At 44.1% G+C, this 19,343-nt stretch overlaps 1 protein-coding gene across 3 annotated transcripts in view; it reads right to left on the reverse strand.

Moving 5' to 3' along the window:
- XPNPEP1 (X-prolyl aminopeptidase 1) overlaps window positions 1–19,005 on the reverse strand; it is a 52,505-nt gene extending 33,500 nt beyond the window's left edge. The window contains exons 1-3 of one of the 3 annotated variants that reach the window (XM_065923287.1): window positions 18,867–18,981; window positions 12,710–12,798; window positions 7,322–7,446 (exon numbers count right to left, since the gene is read on the reverse strand). In XM_065923287.1, the coding sequence (XP_065779359.1) occupies window positions 7,322–7,446; window positions 12,710–12,798; window positions 18,867–18,898 (246 nt within the window). In that variant the 5' untranslated portion in view covers window positions 18,899–18,981. Of the gene's footprint in view, window positions 1–7,321; window positions 7,447–12,709; window positions 12,799–18,770 lie in introns of all 3 variants that reach the window. The other 2 variants (XM_065923288.1, XM_065923289.1) reach the window with 2 other exon arrangements.
- Window positions 19,006–19,343: the final 338 nt, after the last annotated feature.

The following is a 19,343-nucleotide window of genomic DNA, read 5'->3' on the forward strand; positions in this document are numbered from 1 at the left end:
TGTGTGGGTGTATGCGTTTCTGGTTTGGAAAGTACACAAAGGACAGAATTCAAGATTTGTCTTCCTTTCTCCAATACCCTCCCTCCCCCACCCAGAGGAGAAATTCCATCAGCCCAGAATCTGGCCTGAAAGGAAACAGCTAGGGACAAGAGCCCCAGAGAACAGCAGCCTCTCTATTACTGAGGAGGCTGCTGCGGCAAGTCACACGCAAAGCCAGCCCTCCTTCCTGTCCTCACAGTCCTGGCGTGGACCCAGGCCCCACTCCACAGTCATCCCAGCTTTGCTCCTCCTCTTCACGGACCCAAAATAAGAATGTGGGGCTTCTCATTTCTTTCTGTGGATGGCATCACAAACTCTCCTGGTCTCCAAACTCCCCCATTCCCTCATTCCCCATTCCCTCATTCAGCTGCCTGCAAGGTTCATGCCTCAGTCTATCTACTGCTTCTCCTCTAAATCCTTCCCTTCTTTCCTGCTCCTAAGGACAGCACCCAAGCCCAGGCCCTCTGAACCCTCACTCCAGGATCTTGCAATGACCTCCGAACAGGGATCCCAGTTCCCAGTGTCGCCCTTCTCCAATCTACACTGAACACTGCTCCCACTGACTGATCGCGTCACCCTCTTGTCCAAAGACCCGCAGTGGGTCCCTACTGCATTTAAATAGGAATGTGAACATGATACAATTCCATCATGCAGCCTTCCTTACCCTGTCAGCTTCAAATACTCTCTCTCACCAATGAGCTCAGTCTGCACTTTACCTAAATCTGTGCTGATCATTATAGTAGCCCCCAGACACATGTAGCTACCAAGTACCTGAAATGTGGCTAATGTGACTGAGAAACTAAATGTTTAATTTTATTTCATTTCAATCAACTTAAATTTTATTTTTTTTGTCATGCGAATTAAATTTTTTTTTTTTCCTCTTAAAAAAGGATTTTGTATTGGAGTGTTAACAATGCTGAGACAGTTCCAGGTGAGCAGCAGAGGGACTCAGCCATACATACACATGTACCCATTCTTCCCCCAACTCCCCTCCCATCCAGGCTGCCATGTAACATTTAGGCAGAGGTCCCTGTGCTATGTTGTTTATTTTTTTTTTTCTTAAATTTTTTTTTTTTTATGAGTTGGAGGCTAATTACTTCACAACATTTCAGTGGGTTTTGTCATACATTGACATGAATCAGCCATAGAGTTACACGTATTCCCCATCCCGATCCCCCCTCCCACCTCCCTCTCCACCCGACTCCTCTGGGTCCTCCCAGTGCACCAGGCCCGAGCACCTGTCTCATGCATCCCATCTGGGCTGGTGATCTGTTTCACCATAGATAATATACATGCTGTTCTTTCAAAACATACCACCCTCACCTTCTCCCACGGAGTTCAAAAGTCTGTTCTGTACTTCTGTGTCTCCTTTTCTTTTTTGCATATAGGGTTATTGTTGCCATCTTTCTAAATTCCATATATATGTGTTAGTATGCTGTAATGTTCTTTATCTTTCTGGCTTACTTCACTCTGTATAATGGGCTCCAGTTTCATCCATCTCATTAGAACTGATTCAAATGAATTCTTTTTAACAGCTGAGTAATATTCCATGGTGTATATGTACCACAGCTTCCTTATCCATTCGTCTGCTGATGGGCATCTAGGTTGCTTCCATGTCCTGGCTATTATAAACAGTGCTGCGATGAACATTGGGGTGCACGTGTCTCTTTCAGATCTGGTTTCCTCAGTGTGTATACCCAGGAGTGGTATTGCTGGGTCATATGGCAGTTCTATTTCCAGTTTTTTAAGAAATCTCCACACTGTTTTCCATAGTGGCTGTACTAGTTTGCGTTCCCACCAACAGTGTAAGAGGGTTCCCTTTTCTCCACACCCTCTCCAGCATTTATTGTTTGTAGACTTTTGGATAGCAGCCATCCTGACTGGCGTGTAATGGTACCTCATTGTGGTTTTGATTTGCATTTCTCTAATAATGAGTGATGTTGAGCATCTTTTCATGTGTTTGTTAGCCATCTGTATGTCTTCTTTGGAGAAGTGTCTGTTTAGTTCTTTGGCCCATTTTTTGATTGGGTCATTTATTTTTCTGGAATTGAGCTTCAGGAGTTGCTTGTATATTTTTGAGATTAATCCTTTATCTATTTCTTCATTTGCTATTATTTTATCCCAATCTGAGGGCTGTCTTTTCACCTTACTTATAGTTTCCTTTTCAACTTAAATTTTAAAACTGATGCTCAAGACTCCATTATTACAAATTTTTTAAAGTATGTTTGGAACAACTTTGGCAACCAAGTCCACTTATTCAACTGCGGATCTTATGAAATCTAAATACAGATCAAATATGTCCAATGAACAGTCCACACTTAAGTTGAGATGTTCTGTAATAAAATAGATACCAGAATTTAAGACCTAGTGTAAAAAAAAGGACGGAGAAGGCAATGCCACCCCACTCCAGTACTCTTGCCTGGAAAATCCCATGGATGGAGGAGACTGGTAGGCTTCGGTCCATGGGGTTGCTAAGAGTCGGACATGACTGAGCGACTTCACTTTTACTTTTCACTTTCACACACTGGAGAAGGAAATGGCAACCCACTCCAGTGTTCTCCAGGTCCCTGGAGAATCCCAGGGACCAGGGATGGGGGAGCCTGGTGGGCTGCCATCTATGGGGTCACACAGAGTCAGACACAACTGAAGTGACTTAGCAGCATAAAAAAAGGAATGTAAATTATATCATTAATGATTTTTTATACTGATGATGTGATGAAATGACAATATTTTGGACATACTGGGGTAAAAAAAAAATTTTCACTGTTTCTTTTTACTTTTTCTCCACCATAAATAATAGAATTGTTAAACTACATACATGCCTCAGATATTTCTATTGGACTGACTGAGTTCTTCCCTATGACATTTACTAGTTGAACTTTGTGTTAGATTTGTGACAGGGGCTATCTACTCTGTAATCTCTTTAAGGGAACATTTCCCTTCATTCATCACTATAATAGTAATAATAGCAGCCAACAATAATAGCAACAAATAAAAAGAGACTTATTAGGTAACAGATACACTTTAAGCGTTCATATCTGTTAACTCATTTAATCCTAGTAATAGCCCTAAGAGACAGGTATGTCACTATCCCTCTTTTGCTGATGGGGAAACAGACCCAGAGTGTTTAACTAACACTTAGGAATTTGAGGTGACTAATTTGAGATCAAGCAGCCAGTTAAGTGACAAACCTGGCACCAGAATCCAGACAGTTGCTAGAGCCCATACACATACTAATATGCCAACTGCTGGCCCTCTACTTAGCCAGTACCCAATACTTAGTCCTGTTGTGGCAGTCAGGAAACATGCATCAGACAAACAAAGCACAATTTCTCCTGCCTGGCAAGGCCGACGGCTAGGCTACAGCAATAGAAGTGATAGTCAAAGATTATAAAAGAAAAATTGGGGGGGGGGGGGGTGGTGAAAGAGAAGAAGACAGCAAGAGTCCAAGAATATAAGTTTATGAGCCTCTACAGTAACTTCTGCAACTAAAGTGACAGCTAATATCAAGCAAGCTTAACTTTCTGTTTTCAGGACGTTGCTGGAAAACACATTTTTCCAGGATTAGAGATTCAGCTTTCTTATCCATGGAGGGGCCATCCAATTCTGAAATTCCAGACCCATTATAGGAGATGAAACACTGAGCAGAAGCCTGGAATGTCACCTGGGGTTTGGCCAGTGTCGCTGCCATTCCAAAGTTGAATAAGAAATTGCTCTGGGCCTATTTGTTGTTGTTTAGTCATTAAGTGGTGTCCAGCTCTTTGTGACCCTATGGACTGTAGCCTGCCAGGCTGCCCTGTCTGTAAACAGACAGATTTTATCTTCAGTTCAGTTCAACTCGGTCGCTCAGTCATGTCCAACTCTTTGCGACCTCAAGAATTGCAGCACGCCAGGCCTCCCTGTCCATGGCAAACTCCCGGAGTTTACTCAAACTCATGCCCATTGAGTCGGTGATGCCATCCAGCCATCTCATCCTCTGTCGTCCCCTTCTCCTCCTGCCCCCAATCCCTCCAAGCATCAGGGTCTTTTCCAATGAGTCAACTCTCCGCATGAGGTGGCCAAAGTATTGGAGTTTCAGCTTCAGCATCAGTCCTTCCAATGAACACCCAGGACTGATCTCCTTTAGGACGGACTGGTTGGATCTCCTTGCAATCCAAGGGACTCTCAAGAGTCTTCTCCAACACCACAGTTCAAAAGCATCAATTTTTCGGCACTCAGCTTTCTTCATGGTCCAACTCTCACATCCATACATGACCACTGGAAAAACCATAGCCTTGACCAGATGGACCTTTGTTGGCAAAGTAATGTCTCTGCTTTTTAAGATGCTATCTAGGTTGGTCATAACTTTCCTTCCAAGGAGTAAGCATCTTTTAATTTTATGACTGCAATCACCATCTGCAGTGATTTTGGAGCCCAAAAAATAAAGTCTGACACTGTTTCCACTGTCTCCCCATCTATTTCCCATGAGGTGATGAGACCAGATGCCATCTTAGATCTTAGTTTTCTGAATGTTGAGCTTTAAGCCAACTTTTTCTCTCTCCTCTTTCACTTTCATCAAGAGGCTTTTTAGTTCCTCTTCACTTTCTGCCATAAGGGTGGTGTCATCTGCATATCTGAGGTTATTGATATTTCTCCCAGCAATCTTGATTCCACCTTGTGCTTCTTCCAGCCCAGCGTTTCTCATGATGTACTCTGCACAGAAGTTAAATAAGCAGGGTGACAATATACAGCCTTGACGTACTCCTTTTCCTATTTGGAACCAGTCTGTTGTTCCATGTCCAGTTCTAACCTTTGCTTCCTGACCTGCATACAGGTTTCTCAAGAGGCGGTTCAGGTGGTCTGGTATTCCCCTCTTTCAGAATCTTCCACAGTTTATTGTGATCCACACAGTCAAAGGCTTTGGCGTAGTCAATAAAGCAGAAATAGATGTTTTTCTGGAACTCTCTTGCTTTTTCAATGATCCAGTGGATGTTGGCAATTTGATCTCTGGTTCCTCTGCCTTTTCTAAAATCAGCTTGAACATCTGGAAGTTCTCGGTTCACATATTGCTGAAGCCTGGCTTGGAGAATTTTGAGCATTACTTTACTAGCATGTGAGATGAGTGCAATTGTGCGGTAGTTTGAGCATTCTTTGTAATTGCCTTACTTAGGGATTGGAATGAAAATGGACCTTTTCCAGTCCTGTGGCCACTGCTGAGTTTTCCAAATTTGCTTGCATATTGAGTGCAGCACTTTCACAGCATCATCTTTCAGGATTTGAAACAGCTCAACTGGAATTCCATCACATCCACTAGCTTTGTTCATAGTGATGCTTTCTAAGGCCCACTTGACTTCACATTCCAGGATGTCTGGCTCTAGGTGAGTGATCACACCATTGTGATTATCTGGGTCATGAAGATCTTTTTTGTACAGTTCTTCTGTGTATTCTTGCCACCTCTTCTTACTTCAGGTAAAAGAAAACTGAAACTGAAATACCAACATTACAAAGTTTCCACACACTCTTAAGTGGAAAAAACCGTCAAAGGTTAAAACAAGTAATACTCGCAGGTCACATCTTTCCATACAATGAGGCCTCACCTTGAGGTGAAGTTTCATAAATAAAGCAGAACTATTAGGAGTTTGGCTGGGGCTCCGCGACCGCCTGTGAGGCCCTTTGAAAGGAGAGACCCAATTTCAGACAACAGTGTGCAAGGCTGTGAGTGTTAATATTAGGTGGCAACTTGACTGGGTGAAGGAATTCCCAGATAGCAAGCTGGTAAAATATTATTTCTGGGTGTGTCTGTGAGGTTGTTTCTGGAAAAGATTAACATTTGAGTTGGTAGACCCAATAAAGATCGCCCTCACCGATATACAGGGGCAGCATCCAATTCGTTGAGAGTCTGAATAGAACAAAAAGGTGCAGGAAGGGCAAATTCGCTCTCTCCTGTTTGAGATGAGACATCCATCTTTTCTCCCTCTCAGACTTCAGCATTTCTGGTTCTCAGGCCTCTGATGTGAAAACATCCCTAGTACCCTCTGCAAGCTGAAGAACCAGGAAAGCCAGAGGTGTAATTCCAGTTCAAACCAAAGCCTGAGAACCAAGGGAGCTGATGTTGTGTGAGCCACCACTCATAATATCATAATATCTCTCTTTTTCTCCCTCTCTCCCCATATGCATGTGTTTGGTTCTGTCTCTCTGGAGAAACTTACTGATGCAGGGACTTACAGAAGACCCTAAACCAACTGCTACATGATGTACTCCACCATCCCGCCCAATACTGAGATAGGACAGTTACAGTCAAATCAGTCCAGGACAACTGCCTGATGCTTGAAAGGCAAGAGAATGAAAAATGCCACTGATAAGTTCAGCAGAGAATCCATGTGACCTGAAGCCCAAGTCCAAAGGCTGAACTCTGGGACAGACGGGAAGCAGGTGAGGACCCATCAGAAGTACCCAGGCAGGGGAAGAAGAAAGGAGTTCCCTGGGGATAAGACCAAGGTCTGTCCTTCTTAAATGGTGAGATGCCCGCCTCCTCTGCTACCTACACGCCTCAGGCCCAACTTGTGCTAACTATGCTACCTACTCACATTCAGTCCTCAGTCAAGACGAAAGGTGAAACTCTGGTTCCTATGAAGTTAGTGAATCCTGTTCATCTAAACAACAGAGGCGAATGGAAGAATTCCATTACCAAACCCCCACCCTAAATCCCACGTCTCTATCTCCCCACTGCCTACTAAACTTAACATTAATGTACCCGGCCACCACGTCTTCCACACATCCTGTCCTGCTTGATCTTCTGCTTCCACACTAAACACCTGCTCTCCCACCTCCTCCTTCAACCTTTCAACCACTTTCACGTGCCAAATCCTCCTCTTCAGCAGCCTCTCCTCTTTACCTCCTATTCTCCCCCCTCTCTCCCCTCTTCAAGGAGCAAGTTCGAACCCATTATTGTATAGAAACTGCTACTGAACATCTACAGAAAAAGGAATTCCCTGGAACACTGAGTCCCCTACTCCACTCTAAGACGACTGGAAATTCCACAGATGTTTAAATCTGGAAAATGCTGAATATTTCATCTGCTTCTTAGAGTTACACAGTGCACCCTAGTATATCAAAGGCTCTAAGAAATCCTATAGTTAAGAAATTGCTCAAATGGACACAGTTCCCTGTGCCGAGCCCTGGAGGACACGCTTAGATGTGGTTTAACAACTAGAATCCTAGGGTACAAACACACTGAGGGAGGAAAGGAGGAAAAGAAAGGAGGAGGAAAGAATCCCATCACCAGCCCATCTCCACTCAGTACCTGGTGGGCATCTCCCGACGGGATGATGTAGGCCTGGATTGGTTCTGTCACGTACTCCAAGTTCCTCATGGCTTGTCTCAGCTGCCGAAGCAGCTCTGAAGTTACCTTCGGAGCCATTCTGCTGTCTGCAACAACAAGAGAGTTTGTTCCAAAACCAGTCAGACTGTCCCACGTAACTCAATGACCAGCTGAGTTCCAGAGAGGTACGTTGTATAAAAACTGATGATCTGCACTGAAACCCCATGATCCTCCAAAGTCCATAGTTTACACTGGAGTTCACTGTTGGTGCTGTACATTCTATGGGTCTTGACAAATGTATAATGACGTGTACCTATCATTATGATTTAAGAGTTTAATAGCTTTCATTGCTCTCAAATCCTCTCTGCTCAGTCAATTCATTCTTCCTTTCTCTCCTCCAATCCCTTGGTATGACTAATCTTTTTACTGCCTTCATAGTTTTGCCATTTCCAGGAAGTCACATTGTTGTAATCATACAGTATAAAGCCTTTTCAGATTGGCTTCTTTCACTTAGCAATGTGGATTTAAGGTTCCTCCATGTCTTTTCATGACTTAATAGTTCATCTCTTTTTATTGCTGACTATTATTCCATTGTCTGGATATACCCTAGCTTATTAATATTTATCCATTCACAAACTGGAGGACATCTTGGTTGTTCCCAAGTTTTGGCAATTTTGAATAAATCTGTTATAAACATCCACATTGCAGGTTTTTGTATGGACGTAGGTTTTCAATTCCTTTGGCTAAATACCAAGGAGCATGACTGCTGGATCATATGGTAAGAGTATATTTGGTTTGTAAGAAACTACCAGATGTCTGCTAATATGGCTGTACCATTTTGCACTGCCACCATTAATGAATTCAAGTTCCTGTTGGTCCACATCCTAGCCAGCATTTGGTGTTTTCAGACTTAGGGATTTTACCAACCAATTTTTCAAACAAACAAAAAATACTTGGCTTAACCAAAAACATCCTAATGCACCATGCTGTAAATAATGGAGAGTTATATTGAGGTCACTGTACTACAGGTTATCTTTAATAATTTCACCCTGGGGCTTCCTTGGTGCTCTAGTGGTTAAGAATCCACTTGCCAATGCAGGAGACATGAACTCGAGCCCTGGTTCCAGAGGCTCCCACATGCTGCAGATCAGCTAAGCCTTCATGCCACAACTATTGAGTTATTGCTCTAGTGCCTGGAAGCCACAACAACTGAGCCCATATGCTGCAACTACTGAAGCTCTCGCACCCTAGAGCCGATGCTCTGCAACAAGAGAAACCACTGCTATGAGAAGCCCATGCACTGCAATGAAGAGTAGCCCCCTCTCGCTGTAGCTAGAGAAAGCCCAAGTGCAGCAAGGAAGACTCAGCACAGCCAAAAATAAAATAAATAAATAAATCTTTTTTTAAAGTTTATACCCTGACTCATTGTAGCTTATAGTCTGCTACGTATGGATCTTTTTTTTAATTTTGGTTCTTTTTCTTTAACAGTTTTATCTGGTGCTTCTCTATCACCACCACCACCTTGGGCTATAAAAGCCTCAGTCTTTATGGTTATCTCCAATAGATTCCTCTACAGGGTATGATACTAATCTTGGGACTCACTGGGAAAGTGCCCCATCTTATTCATAATCTGCAAGGGCAGCTTCAATTACTGGGCTCAGGGCTCCCACTCAGAAGTTTCCAAAAGACAGAGGTCTCCAAAAGAGACAGACACCAGAAACGGTCCTATTCATAAATCAAACATGTCCACAATCCCTGCATTACAGTTGCTTCTGAATACTTTTCAGAGGGACATCCTTTCCTTTTGTCTGTCCTACTGAGCCTATAATTTGTTATGTACATGAAAAAGAGGGATCAGAAGTATCTAATGACCTAAATTTACATGTTAATACCTCCACTGGGTTCAAAATAAAGCCTACTGTGACTTCACAAGCTTGCCAGCATCTGAAAACTTTATTATGATGTCTTTCAGGATTTCAGAATAAATTTGTGCTTCCAAATCATATTTCTGAGCAATTTAATATTTTTAAAAGTCAAGCAAAAATGTAGACATCCTTTGGAGCAGTATTCCAACCTTGGTGGCACATGAGAGCTACCTAGGGAGTACAGCCTGAGCATCTGGAATTTTAAAAAGCAACTATTATGATAGAAACCAGTGTATTTTCTTTTGAGATCATTAATTTCCTCTGTTCTTCCAAATAGAAGAAATTGACTTCTATTTGGACACATCCTGACTTAAGGATTTTGCTGGCACTGACTAGGTGTTTATTGCGCTGACTGTAGTACGGATCAATATTATCAGTTACTGACTTCATCAGTAAAGTCAACAGACCCAATGGCAAGCACAAAATCTTCAGTTACAAGTGGCACTAGTGGTAAAGAACCTGACTGCCAATGCAGGAAACATAAGAGACATGGGTTCAATCCCTGGGTCACGAAGATCCCCTGGAGGAGGGGTGGAAACCACTCCAGTGTTTATGCCTGGAGAATACCATGGACAGAGGAGTCTGGCTACAGTCCACAGGGTCACAAAGGGTCAGACACAACTGACACGACTTAGCACAGCAAGCACACACTGAAAACCATCAAAGGCGAGATGGAGCCGGTCAAGGGCATCTCTGCTTCCTGGTCGCCACAGCCTGCTTCCTCAGCACACACTCTGACCTTCATCACCATCTCTCGCCTCATCAATTACATTCCTCCTCTAGACTGGCCTCCCTCAGGACCACCAGCATCCTCAGTTTCACTCCACTACAGGGGCATCTTCACACTTTCCTCCACAATGCCACCTGCCACCCTCACCACTATCAACATCTCACCTGAGCCCGCCTTCCTCATCCCTCATGCCCTTCACATTTGGTCAGTGTCCTCGGTCTGATGCAGACACATCTTTGTCACCTATATGAGACTCAACAAAAAGATTCCCAATACCACAGCCAACAGACAGGATGGCTGTGGCTGAGGCAACAAATGGGCTGTGGCCATGGAGGCAGCTATCATGGAGATGGATACAATGAGAAAAGGTGGCTGCAGGACAAGAGGCCTTACAAGTGAGTGTAAGCAGGCCTTACAAGCTGCTCTACTGAGCATCTAGAGTTGAGGAGGAGACAAGGCAGGTGCAATTACGAGACCCGACCACTGAGGCGGCAGCAGCTGAAACGACAGTCACGATGGAGGAGATGAAAATCATGGCTGGTGATCCTCATAGGCTAGTTTTTATGAGGATTAAATGGACTACCATATGGGGAGCATTTAGAAACAGCGCCTGGCACATAATAAATGTTGTGTTTGCAATTACTAGAGGTAGATACACAATTAACTACAATAACTATGAAAGCAATGTGAGAAATGGTGAGAAACGGTGGATATATCGCTTCTCCGTAAGGCAGAGGCCGTGTCATCTTCATCCCTGAATCCATGTACCTAGCCCAGCATCTCAAACATGCATAAGCTCACTTGAAGATGGCTGAATGAGTATCACAGCTCTGTGCCTATCTTTTCAGACTCAACAAAACAAGGATGAATCTTCTGTGAAAGAAAGCTAGCATCCTAGAAGATGCCATATTTTAGCATCTGCTCATTCCACATCCCATTACTTTTCAGAAACGTTAGAAGCAGCCAAGAGCTAATCAGGGTGTGCAGAGACGTGGAGAGCCAAGAACAACAAACCTAGTGCATGATGTAAAATTAGCCCATACATTGCCAGGTATTTTTAAATCATGCTCTAAAAAGAATGACTCATTTGAAAGGCTCTTGCATATGTGGGTCTGCTTTTAGAAATAAGTTCCTAAGCCTTCAACCTTTATCACAAACAAAAGACTTTTCACTGCTTGGAATTACATGAAGAGCACACCCTATTTACCTCACTGGGTGGCTAGAAGAATTTAACGTGAGAGCCTGTGTGAAAGCATCATGAACGGCAACTGATACACTGTAGAAGCTTAAGAAATATGACTTCAATCTGAATCCGAAGCACCAGCTGGGATTCCTACATGTCTTGTTACCAGAATAGAAGGGGCTGGTTTACTCCAATTTCAGCATCTTAACATTTTCACAGATGCCAAGCTGCTCCTCCAGCACCCAGAGCTTTTAGAGTTTGTTGCTCTGTCCCACTGCTGAGCAAGCGCCAAGAGCTTTACATACACTAGTGGTTAATCCTCATAATAATCCCCGCCCAGGGAGGTTCGACTCTCCCCATTTTACAGATAAACAAACAGAAGTCAAACACTTGATGACCCAAGTCAAGTGGGTCACCAGGACGAGGACCCAGGGCCTATCCAATTACCAAGCCCATGCACTGATACATCATATTATCTAGAGAACAGAACAGAGGCGGCTCTCTTAAAGCAAGTCTAAAGACCAAAGGAGTCAAAACAAGTGGGCTCCAGTTTCCAGCTGGAATTTACAACCTCGGACAACTGAAGCGCCCTGAACCTCTATTTCTTCATATGTAATAAAAAGAGAAATTCTCACCAAACTCTAAATCCAATGGTTCTATCACTTTTGCCTTTCCCACTTCCTCTTCTTCTCAGTCCTTCCTCTCCTTCCTCCTAACATGGCCCAAAATGTGGTGGATACAGCCACATTTTTAAAGAAAAAGGACCTAAAATTGCATATAGTTATAGCATTGATCTTCCAAAGAGAGATCAGTTATGGTTTCTAACGTGTTTCGTGGGATTGATCTTTTTCAGTCAACTAGAAGGAAACACTAGTCCTCCTGGGTAGTCCACAGAAAAGGGACTGGAAATATAGAAAAATACCACTTTTTTTCAGATTTGGGTTTCTGGCAACCCAACGATATAACTAATCAGTTTTGGGAAGAGAATACGGTTACAGAAATTTTTCCCCAAAGGATTTTCCTGAATGCCTGTTCAATTTATAAAGCACAATAATACATTATAAACTTATTTCATAGTCTTAAGATGAAAACTGAAAGCCAATCTCTAAGGATGTCAATAAATTATATTAGAAATTAGAAAAATCAGACTAGAACTTTTTCAATAACAACCTATCTCTACCACTACCACCAGCATCACCACCATGCCAAGAACAATGAATTCAAAAACCATATGTCTCTACTTTCGACTGAAAAAAGTAACATATATACATACGTTATATACATGTGTGTGTGTGTGTATATATATATATATATACACACACACACAAAATACACATATACACACAATAACCAACAACCCAGGAAGTCAAAAGACAAAATGGTTTTTAATTTCCAGACATACATCCCCTCATCCCTAATCATGATCAATTATTAACCCCTTACCCTCCCTTCTCTCTCAACTTGGTGCTGAAGTAGAGGAATCTAAAATCCTTCCGAGATGTTCCGTCTAAAGTAAGAGGCAAAATTATTACCTGTTTCCACACCTGGGTCTCCTGAGTATGTCAACTCTTTAGGTTCAATTATTCTTAAATTTTTCAGCTGAAAATCCTGGTAATTTGCCCTAAGGAAAAGAAAGAATAGGCTATTGCAGACTTTGACCTCAGTAAACGTGGCAAGGTTTAGTCAGAGAGGAACATCAACTTGACTTAGCAATCTTCCTTTATGAGATGGAAAAACTCTCACCCCAGTATCAGTGATGAAATAAGTAAGTTTCAGATAAAACATCACCATGGCAGGTAAATCTCAATCTCAGTCTCTAATTCATGAATTTTCTTCCACTATAAGCAGATCCTAAACTCATACAGAAATGCAAAGAATCTGAAATAACCAAAACAATCATGAAAAAGAACAAAGTTGAAGGATTCAACCCTTCCTGATTTCAAAATTAATAAAACTACAGTAATCAAGACAGTGTGGTACTAGCATAAAGATAGACTTATATATCAATGAGGGCTTCCCTGGTGGCTCAGTGGTAAAGAATCTGCCTGCCAATATAGGAGACATGGGTTCAGTCACTGGGTCAGGAAGATCCCCTGGAGAAGGAAATAGTAACCCACCACAGTATTCTTGCCTGGGAAATCCCATGGACAGAGGAACCTGGCGGGTTATAGTCCATGGGGTCGCAAACAAGCTGGACACAACTTAATGACTAAACAACAATAACCAGATCTACCTCCTAAGAAATCTGTATGCATGTCAAGAAGCAACAATTCGAACGAGACATGAAACAATGAACTGGTTCAAAATTGGGAAAGGAGTATGTCAAGGCTGTATACTACTGTAACCCTGTTTATTTAACTTACATGTAGAATACACCATAGGAATGATGAATCAAGAGTGCCGGGAGAAATATCAACAACCTCAGATATGTAGATGATACCACCCTAACGGCAGAAAGCAGAGAAGAGCCTCTTGATGAGGGTAAAAGAGAAGAGTGAAAAAATTCAACATTCAAAAAACGAAGATCATGGCATCTGGTCTCACTGCTTCATAGCAAATAGACTGGGGGGGGCAGGGATAGAAACAGTGGCCGACTTTATGTTCTTGGGCTCCAAAATCACTGCTGATGGTGACTATAGCCACAAAATTAAAAGATGCTTGCTCCTTGGAAGAAAAGCTATGACAAACCTAGACAGCGTATTAAAAGGCAGAGACATCACTTTGCCGACAAAGGTTCATATAGTCAAAGCTATGGTTTCTCCAGTAGTCATGTATGGATGTGAGAGCTGGACCATAAAGAAGGTGAATGCCAAAGAGTTGATATTTCTGAACTGTGGTGCTACAGAAGACTCTTGAGAGTCAGAGTCCCTTGGACTGCAAGGAGATCAAACCAGTCAATCCTAAAGGAAATCAGTCCTGAATATCCATTGGAAGGACTGATGCTGAAGCTGAAGATTCAATACTTTGGCCAGCTGATGCAAACAGCTGACTCGTTGGAAAAGACCCTGATGCTGGGAAAGATTGAGGGGAAGAAGAGAAGGGGACAACAGAGAATGAGATGATTGGAAGGTATCACCAACTCAATGGACATGAGTTTGAGCAAACTCTGGGAGATGGTGAAGGACAGGGAAGCCTGGCATGCTGCACCCCACGGGGTCACAAAGAGTCGGACACGACTTAGCAACTGAACAACAACAACAACATCTAATGGAGAAAAATATAGTCTCTTTAACAAATGATGATGGGACAAATGGATATCCACATGTAAAAGAAGGAAGTTGAACTTCCACCTTCACACCATATACAAAAATTAACTCAAAATGGATCACAGACATAAATGTTTCCTTAGAAGAAAACACAAACATAAATCTGCCTGATTCTGAATTAGGCAATGATTTCTTAGATATGACATCAAAAGCATATGCAGCAAAAGAAAAACAGACAGGACTTCATTAAAGACTTTAATGCTTCAAAGGATACCATGAAGAAAGTGAAAAGACAACCCATAAAATAAAATATTTGCAACTCAAATATATGATAAGATTCTGGTATCCAGAGTATATAAAGAACTACTATAGGGACTTCCCTGGTGGTCCAGTGGTTAAGCAACCACTTGCCAATACAGGGCACTTGGGTTCAGTCCCTGATCTGGGAAGATCAAACAAGCCATGGGGCAACTAAACCCATGAGTTGCAACTACTAAAACCCACATGCCCTTGAGCCTGAAATGAGAAGCCACTGAAATGAGAAGCCCATACATTGCAACTAGAAAGTAGCCTCTGCTCACCACAACTAGAGAAGGCTGCACACAGCAACAAAGACCCAGCACAGCCAAAAATACATAAAACTTTTTTTTTAAAGGACTATTACAACTCAACAATAAAAAGAAAAATATTACAAGTTTTAAATGGTCAAAGGTTCCAGATAAGACATTTCTCCTAAGAAGATATACAAGTGGTCAATATCAACATGAAAAGGTTTTCAGCATCATTATTCATAAGGGAAATGCAAATGAAAACCACAACGAGATATCGCTTCACACCCACTAGGAAGATTATAATTAAAAACAAAACAAAAAAGACAGTAACAAGTATGGGCAAGGATGTGGAAAAATTGGAACAACCAGAAAATCACTGGTGGGAATGTAAAATAGTACAGTAGCTTTGAAAAACAGTCCAGCATTCCTCAAAAGATTAAATACAGTCTTAGCCTATGACCCAGCAATTTCACTCCTAGGTACATACCAAAGGAAACTGAACACACAAGTCCACATGAAAACTTGCACATGAAGTTCACAGAAGCATTATTCATGATATTCAAAAGGTAGAAACAACCCAAACATCCATCAATTGATGGATAAATAAAAGTGGTCTAAGCATACAATCAACTATTATTTGGCAATAAAAAGGAATAATTACTGATAAATGCTACAACCTAGTAAAGCTAGGAAACATTTTATGCTAAGTGAAATAAGCCAAAGATGACCATATATTGTATGATTTCATATGCAGTGTCCAAAAGAAACAAATCCAAAGAGAGAGAGTAGGCAGTGGTTGCTTGGACCCAGGGTGGAGCTGGAAATAAGGACTGACTGCACTGGGTACAGGGCTTCTTCCGGGGAGGATTAAAATGTCCTAAAAACTGATCATGGTAATGGTTGTACAACTCTGGGAATATTCTCAAAACCACTGAGTTGTACTTTTTAATAGGTAAATTATATCTCAATAAAGTTGTTGTGATATTTTACAAAGTAAAAAAAACCTCTTTTCCTAGACAGAAAACAAGTCACATTCTTACCTGGTTTCCCTTGACTTCATATACACATTTAAAAGATGGTGAGCCAAGGAAGTCAATTTCTCTACATACTCAAGTTTAACTGGTGCCAGTAACTGGTTCACAGACAGGACAAGAGAGCTGGAGGGAAACTATTCAAAAGCAGCCCCCTATTCACTCACTTTACAAGAGAAGAAACAACTCGCCACAGGCCATAAATGTTAGGAGCTACAAAGACAAGACCAGAAATCAGTCTGACAGGTGATGTTCCCAGAGAACTTGAATTCAAGCACTCTGTCTGCATCACCAACTCCATCTTCCTGTAAGGATCAAAGGAGCCACAAAGCAGCTACACATTAAAACAATCATGCTCCTGTCATGTCCCGGTCTCTGCAGAGTCCGAGATTCATCCACCCTTCACTTGCTTGGACAGACACATTCTCTGGCTCTCAGAGCCGGTTATCATTAAATGTTAGAGTTAGAATATACCTGAGGGATGATCCAACTCAGCTCCCACCTCTAGAAAGAAACTGAGAGACAGAGATCAACAAATTGCTCAAGGCCTCAGAGCTATTTGATGACACAGCTAGTCTAGAACTGGAGTCTAGGCCTCCCAAGTTTCACTTCAGTGCTCTTCGCCTGACCAGGACTTCTTCAGCCTATGGCTGTTGGTGTTTAGTCACTACCGTGTCTGACTCTTGCAAGCCCATGGACTGCTGCCTGCCAGGCTCCTCTGTTCATGGGATTTCTCGGGCAAGAATACTGCAACAGGTTGCCATTTCCACCCAGGGATCGAACCCATGTCTCCTGTTGGGCAGGAGATTCTTTACCACTGAGCCACCTGAGAAGCCTCTTCTCCAGCCAACACCTTCTCGATGTCATGATGCGCCATGAGATGAATAAGAGGAAAGAAGCATGCAGAGAACTTCCTATTCAATCTATTTATAAGATGGTTATGGCACATTTTTCTCCCTCTCTCTTTTTAAAGAAATCCCAGCAGTGTTATTACCCTCCCCATGCCCCCAGTCCATGATGAGAATCACACATGTGTATCAATCAGGATGGGGCAAAACAAGGACCAAGATGCTCAGTCATGCCCTGTAAGGTGAGACAAGGGTAGAACGGAACAGATTCTAGGGTGAAGAAGTGGGCAATGTTATTTTTGCCTACCCAGGATCCAACCCTCCTCCTTTTGATCAGAGCACCTTGGTTTTTCCTTCTGAAAATGTCTCTTCTCCACTTTCAGCCCACAGAGTTGGAATGAGTCTCACCTGTTCACCTACCAAGTTCTGGGACCCAGGCCTGCTCAATCCATCCTTCCAAACCAGTGATGGACATAGGATCAATCCATCCTTCCAAACCAGAGATGGACATAGGACCAAATCAGTCCAGTGAGGATCAGATTTGGAATTTCTGCTCCAACCATTAGGTAAAAAGACCCTATTTCTGCTGGGGCTGTCAGACCACAACTGTCATAACCTGCCAAAGGAGAAAGTCTACCTGACAACACTAAAGAAATCAGAGCCAAGAAGTGCAAGAGAGAAACCAAGTTTGAAGCTGGTGTGGTCACCTGGACTCAGCTGCACTAGAAGCTGGTTCAACCCCTTAACTAAGTCAATTTGAGTTTAGTTTCCATCATCTAAACCGAGTCATGTTTACAATAATACCACCCAAATTCTGCCATTAGGGGAAGTACTTGGGGCAAATGGCCCCCTTCTCTCAGCTCTCAGTGGTAAGAAAGGCTCTCTCAGTTGATGCCTAAAGACCCTTCTACCCCTAAAATGTTGTGAGTCTATGAAACCAGCAAAGACCAACTTGGTCCTCAAAGGCTACTTCTCAGCCTAGGGGCCTAACTCAGGATCCACTCGTCTGACCCCACCTCCAGCACTTAACACACAGGCAGCTCCTTCCCCATGCAGGTTAGCCACACATCAGACACCCTTTCACAGGGTGGGCAGGTTCTTTACTCATCCCTAACATGCTGTGGCAAGGCCAAGTTCAACTCAAGGTCGGCTTGGGATTTGTCCACTCACAAACACCAGCACAAACCTTGGTCTGTGTTCAGCAAGTGAGTCTGCCCAGGCTGCGAAGCTTATTCATTCAAGTTTCAGCTGATTAGAGGATGGCTGACCTCGTATGGATTGCCAGAGTGCTTGGCTTCTGACCTTTGTGACCCTCAAGATATCTCTCAGCCTCCTCCCATTTTGTTAGCTGCTCTGATAAGTATTCCCTGGGTATGGGGGAAGCACAGGCTGCAACCTGTTAATGTGAGACCAGAGGATTATCCTTCTCACCTCCCTGAATCCAGGGAGAACCCGGGGCAGGTTACTGGTGGGACTTTCCTGGAGATTATGCCCAAGTATTATTCCCTAGTCTCTGAAAACACTTGGGTGGGGAAGGGCCCGCAGTTGCCTATCCTTGTGGCGGTGACAGATCAGTAAGGCGAATTGCAGGTGTCATACTGTCAGGGTTGTAATTTGAGGATTAGATTCCCAGGGTAGAAGAGCGACGGCAGGGGCTCGCCCGCCTCCCCGAACCCGGAGAAGAGCCGGTAGGGGTCAACTTCCTGCCAGAGCGGGGCCTTCTCACCCGGCCGGGGAAGGGGCGGCGATGGCCACCGCCCCCTCGGGCCGATCGCCGCAGCTCCGCACACACACACGTCCGGGAACCCGGCTCGGGCTGCCTGGGGGTGCCCGCGACCGCTGGAAACCAACCGGAACTTGCCCGGCTGCACGGTTCCCTCCCCCGTGGCCTCGCTCTGGGGGCTCCAGCCAGCCCCTGCCGGCGCCCGACTGCGGTGGGCCGCCCGCAGCTCCTCACCCGCTCGTCCCTGTCCTCCCGGGTGCAGCACGCGTAGCCCAGGCCCGGGGGGGCGCGCGCTGCCCGGACGCCGGATCCCCGGCAGAGCGCCCTCACCTTACTCGCGGTGCCTTTCTGGAGGCTGCCATTCGGCGGTGACGTGCCGGGGCCCACGTCAGTGGAGCGCAGACCAGCTGATCGCCGGCGGACCTGCGGGAGCTAAGGAGGCCGGCGCGCGCGCCCGGCCGGCCACGCCCCGCCCTGTGGCGGGCGCCCGCGCCGCGGCCCCGCCTACCCCAGGCCCCGCCCACTCCCCCGCCGGACCGCCCCCCCGCTGAACCCATCTGCGTTCCCATCTCAATCCCCGGGCTTCTTTCCTCGCGGCTAGTGAGGGAATGGAGGCTGTGCCTTGGCGTGTGGTTCGGTTCATTTTTCTCGCCATTCCCCGAAGAGGAAAAAGAAGGGCTTTGTCGGCCGAAGGGGCTGCAGCGGCGCGATGAGCTGCCCTTCAGGGATGTTCTACCTTTTAGGAGGAGGACGTACCCAGTTCTGAAAGTGCTTCAACACGATCTCACTTCCTGAAGCGTAAGCATA

This window comes from Muntiacus reevesi, chromosome 2 (genome assembly GCF_963930625.1).
Source record: "Muntiacus reevesi chromosome 2, mMunRee1.1, whole genome shotgun sequence".
NCBI lineage: Eukaryota > Metazoa > Chordata > Mammalia > Artiodactyla > Cervidae > Muntiacus > Muntiacus reevesi.